Here is a 14,117-nt window from a genome sequence, read left to right as displayed (position 1 = left end):
ATATTTAAGAAAGAAAGAAGGAAATAGTAAAAATCTAGGATTTTACTTCTAATTTTTAGGAATGAAGTAATTAAAATTAATATACTTTATAAATTACTGTAGAAGTGACAAATAATGAATTGTAAATTGTTCAAAAAGTTTACTAAAGTAAAATTTCAGTAGGCAACTTGCTATAGTCCAAACTTTAATGAATTTAAAATATTTCATTTAAAAATAGCTCAGTACTTCTATAAGCATGGCTACTGATCTCTCTGTGATCAGTAGGTTTGGGAAACACTGAACATGGATATAGGGTCTTCCTCTAAGAGGTATTACGTTTATGTTACATAAACAATTAGAAAAAAGTTGAAAGTTCTCGAGGAAAGGCAATTAAAAAACCTGTTTCACTGGGTTTTTTTTACCTAGTGTTCTCCACATTGATCATGAAGTGAGTTTGATAAAACTAGTGTTGATATCTCACAGAGTCCTTCTTTTTAAAACATAATTTGTGAAATGCTTTATACCAAAGATAGGCATAGGCCTTAGATTCAGGATAGATTTGTAGAAACATTCATCCTAAAATACCGGAAATCTAAAGGCAGCTGGTACTGAGCTCAGAACATTGAAGACCTGAGTGGCGTTCAGCCACGTACTGTGTGGTCCTCTGCAGTCCAGGACGGAGGCTCACCTTAGATGAAGCACTGGCCATCACTTTGAATGTCATGGTTCTCTTAGTATCAGTCACGCAGTTGTAGTTAGTAGCCGACCAGTGTGAAAATTACACTCGACGTTAAATATTTCCATTGGGATCTTACTACATTTTATAGACTGCTACTACTCTTGTTCTTTTTAGTCGGCTGGCTGTATTGATTCACTGAAATCATACTGTGTGGAGAAAGAAAACTGTGTTGGGTACCCTGGAATTAGAGAAGGTGACGGTGCCTGCTATTACAGAGAACTTGCCCATCTTTTCTGTTGGGTGGGAACAGGAGAGGAGGCTGGAACACAGATGATTTTATAAAGACACAAATAATTATAAATTGGCTTTTTTGGGAAATAAAGTCTGACTTATTTTTTGAAATATTCTTCATGTTGCAGAGGTTGAGTGTCAAATGCTATTTAAAATGTAATATTATAGGAAATATTTTCTTTATAATTTTATTATAAATATTAAATGTATTTAAATACTAAATATATTAAATATTAAAATGTATATTTTGTAGTCATTTGATAAAAGGTCATGTTTTTTAATTTGCCTTTGAGGTGCATATTCTTCTTTATAAATTTAAGACAATAAATGTATACTTTTTTTGCTCTATGTCATGAAGTTATTTTTTAAACTTTTAACAGTAGGAATGTACTATGTTAGCAAGTACATACGTATATATGTCCTTGACTCTACATTTGATACAGCCAAAGACAATTTAAGAGTACTTCAGCAGCCATGGACCATACAAGTACCTCTGCATTCCTGAAGTTTTGAGGACCTGAAAGAAAATCACAGTATTGATTCAACTCTTCCAATATCAAGACTATTCCTTAAAGCTTGGGAATTCCTGACTCAATTATAAGTTAATTGCAAAGCAAGCCAACATTTGCACATCATGGCAAAACACTGACAGGTCTGGTTTTAGGGTCAGTGCAGGGTTGATTGTAAATCGTGTTTTCAGATCCATGGAAGAACAATCATAAAGGAAGTTCCTATATTCTACTTGATGAGGTACAGAATGTTTTGGGATAGAATCTGACCATAGGATAATTCAGTAAAATTTAGGTTGTGCATGGGGATTCTTGATTCTGGGCAGTGAGTCAGACAGAAGGGAGAACTCTTGCACAGCAGAAATTGTTCCCTGCTAGTTAAGTAATATTATAAGCCACGATTTAACTGATAGAAGCCAGAGGTCATAGAGTTTGGGGAGAATAAAGTGCTTAATACAGAGCATTCTCTTAATTATCTTTCCATTCTTAAGGTTTTAAGGCTCAGGGGATTTTTATTCCAGAAATGCCTGTAGAACTGCTTTCATGGAGACCATTTTGTCTAATGTTGAAATGCATGTTTGATAACCAAATCATTATTAGCATGCCTTCTTCCCTGTTACCAAGACAAAGTGATTCGAAAACCAATATTACTAAAAATAACCTTGTAGTATACTCATTAAGATGTGTTAATATTTATATGTAAAGGTATATATCTCTTGGCTAATAAATGTTTTTAATGAAAATTGGATGTTAGAATTTTAAAGCATATTGCTTAAGAAGGCTAATACTTACAAGTGTGCATCATAAAATTCCTCTGGGGGGAATTTACACTTCAAATTGATCATAATCATTCACAGTTGCTTTGCTTAAAAACATTGAGTGGTTCCGTAGTACCAGCTTAGTTTGGAATGCACTCCCACTATTGCCATTTTCATACCTGCTTTTCAAATACATTATGTTGCTTCAACCTCAGTGTATTTCGCCACCTTACCCCTGCCTCCCCATCACCAGATCGCCCATCTTCAAATGTTACTCTCATTCAGGATGGCTTAGATCAAATATCACCTAGTCTAGACAGCATTTCTAACTGAAATTGTTCTTTATTTGATATGATTCCCCTCACTTCTCTGTACCTCTACTTCTCTGCTTCTGCCTTGTATTATGGTTGCTTATACATGTTCTATACATGTTTTCTCATAACCAGACTTTCAGCTCCTTCAGGGAAGGGTCCATGTAGTGCTCATTTTGTATTCCACTAGCGACCGGCACATTTTCTTGCACATAGCAGGTACTCAATAAACTGTTGAATCAAAATGAACTTAATTGAATGACATATTACTCATTGTGTGTTGATTTTGTTTTGAATTCATGTTTCTGTCTGAACTATTTTAATATATGTTAGAATAATGTTGTACAGAACTATCAATCTCCCTTCTACTGTGAAGGGTTTTTTTAACCCATACTTCTATTAGCATGGTCAAACTTCACATCATCTTTAGACTTTTAAAAATCTAATTTCTACCTCCATTTGTAAATGCCTAGCCAAAATTCAGAATTCATATTCTGTTTCCATTTCCCAAGCTTAATCCTGAATCCACAGGATTGAATGTTCTGTGCATTAAAATGGCCATCCTCTTGTACATCAGCTACAATTAATGTACAAAGTAGTTCTTTCTTTTATTGCTATCTGATTCTTTAAATTTCTGTATTTTATGTAGTGAACAACTATCATAAAAGTGTCTATAATCTATTTCTCACTTGTATCTTTGGCTCTTACTGTTGGGTTCCTCCTTTTATAGTCTTTTATCCCCAAAGAGCCCTATATAATGGCTAAAAATTACAATTACATACAAAATCTAGTTAGGGAAAGAATACTTTGCCTGATTGACCTAATAACAGGTTTAATATTAATTTGATTCCCCCTCCTTTTTTTAAAAAATTGGGTTTCATCTTAAGGCTGAACAGTTTTCCCATTTCTTTATATATGAACAAATACAGGACGATGCCAAATACCCCACTGATAAGTTCTTAGTAAATTGGCCTTACTTAAAAAACATGCCTGGAATACATTTGATAATAATTCCTAAAATAGACTGATTCATATGTGCCAAAGCTCTTATCCCAACGTTGGAATAAACCATTTGATCAGAACTGCAAACTACACACTTGTCCATGTCAGTAGAGAAATGTAGCAGCCCATAAAAATTTTCATGGACTCTGACAAATATTTTACTGTTTTAATAAGAGAATGCTGCTTATCTATACTGTCCACATTTAAAAGTGAACTTTTCCTTAAAAAAAAAAAACAGTGAACTTTTCCTCATTTTAACTTTATTCAGAACTATTCAATGCTACTTTGAAATTTAAGTTGATAATTTATCTCAATTGAAGATGATCATTGGGGGGAAATTGCAGTGTTTTTAGCATAAAATAATTATGTATCTTTTATCCAAATATTTATTTTAGATTGTATCTGCTGTGCAGTATTGCCATCAAAAGTGCATTGTTCACCGTGATCTTAAGGTAAGCCACTGAGTTGATAACAAAAAGCTTAATCATGAACAGATGTTTTTTAGTATTAGAGCCATCTTTGCAGTTGCTTAATTGTGCCTGGCACTCCAAGGAAGGAGTTTTTACATCATCTTCATAGCAACATCATAAAAGGCAGTATTTTCTCTGAGAAAAGAAAAAATAGGAAGGAGAAGTTATATGGTGTTAAAGGCTCGAGGATTTGATTCACCATTAATAAGCTTGTTTTAATAGATAAATCTGGAACTTTGTCCCCACTAAAAATGCCTGAGATCCCATTCTGTCAGAAGCATGGTAGGGCACATGACCAGGTTTGTCTGCTGTAAGTCCCAGAGTTCATTCTCTGTGTTAAAGTTCAAGGAAACAGGGGGAGCCTGTAAATGATTTTGCAAACATCAAACGCATGTGATGAGTATAAATTAGCATATTTTGGAATAAGAAATTTTAACAGTCAGGAAAAGTTTGTGGCAGTCAACATGGGAGCACAGATATCTCTTCAGGGTACTCTCTCATTTCCTCTGGGTTTATACCCAGAAGAAAGATTGCTGGATCATGTGGTAGTTCCACTTTTATATTCTCAAGGAAGCTCCATCCTATTTTCCATAATGGCTCTACCAATCTACATTCCCACCAACTAGACAGGAGTTCCCATTTCTCCACAGTTTTACCAACACTTATTATCTTTTATATTTTTGGTGGTAGCCATTCTAACAGGTGGGAAGTGTTATTGTGCTTGTGATTTACAGATCCCTGATGGTTAGTGATGTTGGGCACCTTTTCATATACCTCTTGACCATTTGTATGTCTTTAGAAAATGTCAGTTCAGGGACTTCCGCTCGTTTTTTAATTGTGATGTTTATTTTTTTGCTACTGAGTTTTATGAGTTCCTTATGTATTTTGGATATCCTTTATTAGATGTAAAGTTTGCAAATATTCTCTCCCAATCCACAGGTTACCTTTCTGTTGATGGTTTCCTTTCCTATGCAGAAGCTCTTTAGCTTGAATGAAGTCTCTCATTTCTTTTTGCTTTGGCTGCTGAGCTTTTGGTGTCACATTCAAAAAGTTAATACTGTATTGTATGCTAGGAAATTTGCTTCAGACAGTAGATTTATTTATATGAGTGTGCCCTCATCACACACACACAAATAACTAAGTGAGGAGGTAATAAGTTAATTAGTTTGGTTGTTGTAATTATTTCACTGTGTATATAAAATAATTTTGAGACATACCTTAAGTATATATGTATATAATTTTTATTTTTAAAAATGTAAAATAAGGGTGCCTGGGTAGCACAGTTGGTTGAGCATCCATCTCTTGATTTGGGCTCAGACATGCTCTTGGTGTTGGGAGATCCAGCCTCACCTGAGGCTCTGTGCTCAGCGGGGAGCTGCTTGACAATTCTCTCTCTTCCTCTCCCTCTGCTCCTCCCCCTGCCTGTGTGCTTACTCCCCTCACCTCAATAAATAAATTTTAAAAAGAAAGAAATGGTATGGCCAAATAGGTGTGATTTTTTTTCTTTTATTAAAAGTAAAAAGTCCTGGAACTGAAATATTTGTCTTTTTTCCCTCCCTCTTTCTCTCTTCCTACAAACTTAACTTTCATCGTTCCTTACCTAGGAGTCTATTTTTCTTTTATTACTTTTCTCCCCATGACCTCTGTCAGTTACTAGTACTAGTTTGTATTCTACTTAAAAATACAGTTTTAAGGGGCACCTCGGTGGCTCAGTTGGCTAAGTGTCTGACTCTTGATCTCAGCTCAGGTCTTGATCTCAGGGTCATGAGTTCAAGCCCCATTGGGCTCCATACTGAGCATGGAGCTACTTAAAAAAAAAACAAAAACAAAAAACCACTGTCTTAAGCACTTGTCAGAAATCTAATCCTGTATTTTGGCTCCATTTTTCTGAGGTTGCAGATTTTCTACTGCTCCAAAATTTTCTATTTCTTAGTTTCCTCCTGCAACTATTTTAAGGAGAAATCACTTCTACAAAGAAAGAGAAAGGAGAGGACTGTTCCCTGGCTGTGTGTTTGACACCCACCTATCCTCTCATTTGCTATATGAACAGAAATCTGAGGAAAAAATGAATCATGTTCAACACCCTGAGTTTCCCTCCAGTCAGGGGACACGTTTTCCCGTGCGCTCCTGGAGCAGACCCCAGAGTCCCTCCCAGCTCAGCTCTTGCAGGGCAGCTTGTGTGCTTCAATATCCATCCAGACCTCATCACAGAAACTAGGAAAGTCCAGCTTGCTCACAGTTGGTCACAGAAATTTACAATGACCAGGCCCTTATTCAGAACATCAAAATAACTTGGTTTTGTCACATAGCCCATCAGTGTTAGAATTTAAGATGAATCTCCCAAATTTATGTGCTATTTATGTCGTAAACGGACCTCATTATTATCACATATATTTGGGTGTTAGATGTACCTCCATTTCTCAAAACCGATATCCCAAGCTAGCATGCCTTAGAAAAGGAAAAAAGGAGGGTGAGGGAGGGAAGAGCTGTGTGGTAGGCAGAGTGCCTGGCTCTGGAGCAATAGAGAGAACTCTGGTTTTCATTGTAGCTAAATTTTACTCCTTTTGTAACCCCATAAAATATATCTACAAAATAATATATAATTCCTTAGGCCATCAGTTACAAAAGAGTTTGGAATAAAACATGTACAAAAGCAAAGACTATATTGAATTGCTTGTATTTACAAAAGGCACATTTAAAACTTTTTTTTTTTTTTAATGATTCAGGATTTTGGAAAACCAGCTTCTAACAATATCGGGGTGGAAATATCACTGCTTTCTACCAAAATATACCTCCAGAAGAGAATCTAGGGTTTTGTTTTGTTTTGTTTTTTTTAAGATTTTATTTATTTATTCATGAGAGACACAGAGAGAGAGGCAGAGACACAGGCAGAGGGAGAAGCAGGCTCCATGCAAGGATCCCAACGTGGGACCCAATCCCAGGTCTCCAGGATCACGCCCTGAGCTGAAGGCAGGCACTAAACTGCTGAGCCACCTAGGGATCCCCTTGTTTTTGTTTTTGTTTTTGTTTTTGTTTTGAGAATCTAGTTTTAGAACAGCAAAAGGAAACTTAAACAAGGTCTAGTGAAGCTGTATTGTATTGTTTAGTTTTACTAAAAGAACAAAACTTTGCTGGGGAAGCATTCTATAAGAGAAGACAAAGGATCGAATTCGGTAGTCAGAGAACCCCTGGCTGGCAGTTATTTTAAGTATACTCTTGAGCTTTGCATTAACCAATGATACTCTATTAAAATAGAGCACTTTTGAGTAAACTTGTTGGTTTAAGCCCCAAAAGGGCTAGTGTTATGTTAACTTGTATTTTTAAAAATAGGTCATATTAAGGTACAGTTCCAGGATGTTTATTACCATGAAGAAAAAAAAATGGGTTTAATGTAATGTGTAGAAGGGGGCACCTGGGTAGCTCAGTGGTTGAGCGTCTGTGTTTAGCTCTGGTTGCAATCCCGGGGTTCTGGGATCAAGTCCTGCTTCAAGCTCCCCGCAGGGAGCCTGCCCTCTCCCTCTGCCTATGTCTTTGCCTCTCTGTGTTTCTCATGAATAAATAAAATCTTAAAAAAAAAAAATGTGTGGAAGAAAAAGTGTTTTAAGTAACGTTTTTCAAATAGTTGCAGGATACCCTTATAAACGAGAGCTTCCTTTTTATAGCATTAAAATTAATCTTATAGGGGATCCCTGGGTGGTTCAGTGGTTTAGCGCCTGCCTTTGGAGTCCCGGGATAGAGTCCCACGTCGGGCTCCTGGCATGAAGCCTGCTTCTCCCTCCTCCTGTGTCTCTGCCTCTCTCTGTCTCTCTCTCTGTCTCTGTCTCTCTCTCTCTCTATGTCTATCATAAATAAATAAATAAATCTTTAAAAAAATAAAATTAAATTAATCTTATATAGATGTGATTCTGAAGAGTTATGGATTGAAGCACCATGCTGGGCTTCTAATTTGATGATATGCTTAAAAATGAAAAGCAAAAGGGGTGCCTGGATGGCTCAGTCAGTTGAGCCTCTGACTCTTGATTTCAGCGCAGGTCGTGCTTTCAGGGTCATGAGACTGAGCCCTCCATGGGGTTCTGTGCTGGGCATGGAACCTGCTCCCTCTCCCTCTGTCCTGCCCCACTCCTCCCCATGGCATACTCTCTCTCTCTCTCTCTGAAAAAAAAAAAAAAAGAGAGAGAAGCAAGAAATATATGTTGATCTGAAACAATTATAATAAATATTTTGCTTGACGTAGGCATTTACATTGTCCTTCTTATTATTTTTCTCTTAGGCTGAAAACCTTCTCCTTGATGCTGATATGAATATTAAAATTGCTGACTTTGGTTTTAGTAATGAATTTACAGTTGGGAACAAATTGGACACATTTTGTGGAAGCCCGCCCTATGCTGCCCCTGAGCTTTTCCAAGGAAAGAAGTATGATGGGCCTGAAGTGGACGTGTGGAGTCTCGGCGTCATTCTCTATACACTAGTCAGTGGCTCCTTGCCTTTTGATGGCCAGAATTTGAAGGTATCCGTGAAATTCAGTACTAATCTTTTATATCCAGGCGTGATCACTTCAGCAGCCAGTCATGAGTGCTTCCTTTGCCTTTTTAAGGAACTACGGGAGCGAGTCTTACGAGGGAAGTACCGTATTCCTTTCTATATGTCCACTGACTGTGAAAATCTTCTGAAGAAATTATTGGTGCTGAATCCAATAAAGAGAGGCAGCTTAGAAGTAAGTACTTTTTTGTACTCCAGATTTAAAGTTCAACAATTAAAATATTCTAAGAACTGAAGCACATTTTCAATAATTCTTCCCTGGTCGTTTTTTTGTTTTTGTTTTGTTTTGTTTGGAAAATCGGCAAGTCATGCAACTTGTTTAGAACTAGTGAAGGCAACATGATTCTTTCGCTACTCAAAAGTTATCACAGTCTGTTTCTTTAAAGACAGTTATTCCTTCTTTGTCCTGCAATGAAGTATCAAATTAAGACAACATAAAAATAGGAATAAAATTGGCTTTTTGTTGAAGAAGGGGGAAAACCTGACCTCTGTGAGAAATTGCTTGCACCAATATGAGAACCGTGTATTTAGCAGTATAGATATTTGGAAGATTAAAAAAAAAATCAGATGAAAGGGTGCCTGAGTGGCTCAGTCCATTGAGCCACTAGGTGTCTGCCTTCATCTCAGGTCATGATCCCAGGGTCCTGGGATCGAGTCCTACATCACGTTCCCTGCTCAATGGACAGCCTGCTTCTCCCTCTCTACCACTTGTGCTCTCTCTCTCTCTCTCTCGGGCTCCATCTCTCAAATAAATAATTAAAATATTTTTTAAAAAGTTCTAATCCAGTATTTCATGACTGTATCTGAACTTAGAAGCTGATATTTAAAAAATTTAAAGAAATCTCTGATAACAGAAAATGTACAATTTAAGTAGAACATACTAGAAACAGGAATTTTATTTCTTAACACACTGTTCTGTTGTCTATCTACGTTCCACATGTCTTATAATAGTTGCTATTATACTACAAAGGTACTAACATGTTATAGCCAAATAATATCAGAGGTTCACACAACCCAAATATCTAACCTTTTTTCCTGCTGACACTGCAATTAAACAACTTATTTCTAAGTATTTCGCCCATCTAAGAATGATGTTTTAACCAATACTAAGATAATTCAGAGATCCAGCATATATTGTTCACTGGTACTCTTTTGTCTTCATTTATTTGCCTTAGTAGATGGGGTACAAAATTCAGAGAATTAATCTCATTTAAACCGTACTTTTTAGTGTAGCAATGGGGCTTTCTGGCAGAGACTTCATGCTGGTTAGGAGGCAACCTTGTAGTGAGCCATCCCTGTGTACAGAGCTCTCAGCTTAGTTTGGGCTTTGTAATTTTATTTCCACAAGTAATTTCCACTAAAATATACAATGCATTTTGGTGGAAGTTAAAATATGGTGATATAAAATAATTTCCCCTGGGAGATTATCTTAAATGCTTTACATCAGTGAATCACATATCGGCTATTTTTTACTGACTTATTTGTTTAAATGCAGTTAGTTCCTTCCCATAATTTTTGTGGGTTTTTTTTTTTTTTTTGGTCCTTTGTGGGTAAAAGGATATGTTAGTAATGTTTTCAGAGAGAGGCCTGTGAAAAAAGAAAAGCCTCCTTTAATGTTACTACTTTTTTAAACTTATTTTTAACCATTATTCATAGGAAGTTATGTGAAACAGTGAAAAAGTTAAAACTGTTGACTCTCACTTCAATTCTAAAATTTTATGGCAACAGGGGACCCTGGCTGGCTCAGGTGGAGGAGCATGTGACTCTTCATCTTGGGGTCGTGAGTTCAAGCCCCATGTTGGATGTAGAGCTTATTAGTTACAAAAAAATAAAGACTATTTAAAAAATAAGTAAAATTTTACGGCAACCTGAGTCTTTCTTAATCCTGCTTTATGACCCACTTCTATCATAGGAATCTAGTTTATCTGAATGTCACTTAATAAAATGTCCTTGGTTGAGGCGTCAGCTTAACTCATGAGAAGAACAAAAAGAACAGACAAAATTATTATAGATATTGTAAATCTCTTAGTTTGTCTAAGTATGATGTACTTAGTCACTTAAAGATGATTAATTTACAGTAGCCACATATTTAAGTCTTTCATCCTTAGCATTAAAATGCAAAGGATTAAAGTATTAGAATTCTGGGTTGAACTTAAAAGCCAAATTATTATACTAAAACATTTGATCATCAGAATCTCAACTTGATGTATTTGAATATAGTCTGGAACCTTCTGTTCCAGCTTATCAAAACTAAGTTTTCCAGCCACAGACCCATGAGCGTGCATTGGAAATATTATCATAAAATTGCAGCTATGGCCGTACGAAGGCTGTCTGCTTCACAGTTCCCAGAAATAACTTTCCAGAGAAGCCTGACACTGTTTAAAAAAAAAAAAAAAAAAGGGGAAGAAAAATTTCTTACACTAACCCTTGAGAAACTCCCCTTGAAATAGCAATGATGTCAAAGATTATTTTAATCTTCTTTTATCTTTCATACCAACTTCAGGAGCAACTATACAGCAAAAAAAAATCCTCTAAAAAAATAGCTGTTTTCAAAACACCAGTCTTGAGTGCATAAACATAAATTTTGGTATAGTAGTAATGTTTCCTGTCATGTTGCATTCTTTTTCTTCTTTTGACTTAAAAGCTTGGGGCTATGTACTTTCTGCTTTACCATAAGCATGAGCTCCTTCCTTGCCAGTAGCAGTGTTGTTTTCTTTGGGTTATGTATCATCCCCTGCTTGTGGCACATTTCAGTTGTTTCCATTGTTTTTACTAAAAATAATGTGATATACTTTTTTCTCCTTTGGGATATATGCTTGGATATATTCTCCAGAGTGTAATTAGTGCGTCAAAGGGTATAAACAGTCTGGTATTCATTGCTAAAAGATTGTGTGTGATCTAAGGTATTTGAAGGTATCTATTCTTTATAGCTTGAATCAGTATTTGATATAATTTCTAATATTTGAGGCCTTTAAGGTAGTTACATAGTTTGTCATAATTGCTTCAATTTGTATTTGCTTCATCAGAGACAATGCTTAATATTTTTAATGACTAGGGTAACTTTGCTCCTTTGTATATAAGCTCTCTGTGTCTCTGAGCTGCTTATCTAATGGAGTCCAGTTAATCAGCCTTGCAAATCTGTATCAGCTTTGTACATTTTAATATGAAATATTTCCTCTCTTAATTCTTATATTTGTAAAAGAATGGAGCTGTATGTAGTTTTTTCAGTGTTATTTGAATATCAAGAGTTAACTGAGGAGAGCAAACACTAGTCTTTCTTCACCATATAACATGTTAATATTTGAAATTCAATTTAAAGAATCTTATGTGGCTATTTATTATCTTACTAAACTTCAGATTTAACTCAGATATCCTCCTGTTGCTTCTCAAACTAAGACTACATACTTTATTAAAGTCTTTCTTAAAGCCTTATATGTTAAGTACCTTATTTATCCCCCATGAAAATAAAACGAATGAAATTAGTTTCACATTCTACTTGCTTGACCTGTTGTCTCTAGAACTAAACGGTTACATAATTTTTTTCAGGTTCTATATATGAAAGCTGGCAGAGTGTGTTCATTGCACTAATAACAGGAAGGATAGTATCACACATGATTTTAAAAGGATTTGTGTTTATGTTATGTACTATTTTTTCCCTAGTTATTGGAATATTGGTGTATCTAGATATTAGAAAAAAAACTAACAATTTTTTTCTGCTATCCCCTCTATGTATGTCTTTAATTTTTGCAGTCCTTAACTGGAGTGGACTATGTTACCTTTCAAAATAATGCAAAATTTGAAGCAAAGGCAAAACTCCTCTTTATTGCCCTTTCTCTGTCATCTGTGTTCCTCCGCAAAAAAATATTTATTTGTGCTTTAACACCTCTTCAGCTGCCGCTAAGATGATCTTAAAAATCTTGCTTGTGTCTGCCAAATACAAGAGGCAATAAAGCAAATAATAATAATAATAGTAAAAATAATGTTTTTAATGCACGTTTTCTAAGTACAGATTCAGAAGCATATGGTGAACTTTTATAGGGGTTGAAACCATTTAAGAAAAATTATTTCCATCTGGCTATCCTACTAAAGTCCATAAATTTTTAATGTGCACCTTAAGTGTAGGGTGTATATTTCCATTATTAGTTTCTTTTTTTTTATTTCTTTATAATTCATCTGAATCAGTTATTTTGATAGAATTTCTCAGCAAGTAGTCATCTATGTTCATTGGCTAAACTCTTGTTCGGTTTGGAATGCTGTTTGACCTCTTGTTTCTCATTTTGAGATACCTCAGGGGCACCTGGCTGGCTCAGTCAGTGGAGCATGTGACTCTCAATCTTGGGGTTATGAGTTCAAGCCCTACATTGGGCATAGAGATTACTTTTTTAAAAAAAGAAAGGAGAGACATCTCAAAGGAAATCTAAAATGGATTAGTTTATTCAGCTGGTCTAGTGCAGTTTGCTGGCTTGGTGATTTGTACCCTGCCTGAAACTACACAGGTCAGGTTCCGTGAACACTCCCCTGTGACGCAGCACCTCCATTTCAGAAGGGGGCGGGGACTGGCATTTCTGCCTTGGCCTCAAAGCTAAAACTCTTTTAGCACACTTTTTTGAATAGTTAATTCTGTTGTGTGTTCAGATTTTTTTCAGGTTTCGTGAGTAAATCTCATTTCCCCAAATAAAAGACAAGTTGCCAGAGGATTTGATCCACATACATATTTTTCCTTGATGTGGACAGATACCTAATGGTCATGAAATGAACACCAAATAAACACAGTGTAATTGAGAAACCTCAGAAAACTCGGATGATCTTTAGTTTGCTTTTAATTGCCTTTCGTCCAGCTATCAAATCTCTTATTGCTCCTGTGTTTCTTACCTAAGTCATGGATATCCTATTCATTCTACCAAACACCTGAATTAAAACCTTAGAACCCTCTTAGATGCCCCCCTTTCTTTCCCTCATTCCCAGAACAAATCCTGTCATCCAGTGCTTTGAGTTGTACCTCAAGCTTTTCTTTCTTCCATTTCCGCAGCCCGCGATTGTCTGTGTCCCGGGCATTCTAGCAACTTCTTCAGTCCTTGTCATTGCTAAGCTCCTCTCAAGTTCACTATACCCAGAACTCCTGTAGCAGCTTTATTTTAAAATACTGCCCAGTTCAAAAGCGACAACAGGCACGTGTGCTGGGAAAGATAGTGCAAGACACGGTCTTTATCCTCAAGGACTCCAGCTTTAGTGAAGGAGACACGCAAGTGCCCTCTCAGTATCTCAGGCCTTCAGAGAAGCTCCCTCTTCTGGACCGCCTCGCCTCCTCTCTGCTGATGCCTCTAGCTCTCAGCCTTTGTACGTGTGTCTTCCACTTAGACAAAGACACCCTTCAATCCCACAGTGCCCATCCAGTTTCCCTTCTTGTTTCTCCCTTTCTGCCCTGACTTTTTTGTTTTGTTCTCTTTTTAAATACTTTTATTTTTAAATTTTTTTTATAAATTTATTTTTTATTGGTGTTCAATTTGCCAACATATAGCATAACATCCAGTGCTCATCCCATCAGTGCCCGTCACCCAGTCACCCCCACCCCCGCCCAC

At 36.3% G+C, this 14,117-nt stretch overlaps 1 protein-coding gene across 2 annotated transcripts in view; it reads left to right on the top strand.

Annotated features, from left to right (window-relative positions):
* Positions 1-14,117, top strand: part of MARK1 (microtubule affinity regulating kinase 1) — a 115,824-nt gene that overhangs the window by 71,679 nt on the left and 30,028 nt on the right. For both annotated transcript variants that reach the window (XM_041721934.1, XM_041721932.1), the window contains exons 7-9: positions 3,925-3,981; positions 8,270-8,506; positions 8,594-8,713. In XM_041721934.1, the coding sequence (XP_041577868.1) occupies positions 3,925-3,981; positions 8,270-8,506; positions 8,594-8,713 (414 nt within the window). The remainder of the gene's footprint in view (positions 1-3,924; positions 3,982-8,269; positions 8,507-8,593; positions 8,714-14,117) is intronic.

This window comes from Vulpes lagopus, chromosome 11, assembly GCF_018345385.1.
Source record: "Vulpes lagopus strain Blue_001 chromosome 11, ASM1834538v1, whole genome shotgun sequence".
Classification (NCBI taxonomy): domain Eukaryota; kingdom Metazoa; phylum Chordata; class Mammalia; order Carnivora; family Canidae; genus Vulpes; species Vulpes lagopus.
This window is presented reverse-complemented; position numbering and strand designations above follow the sequence as displayed.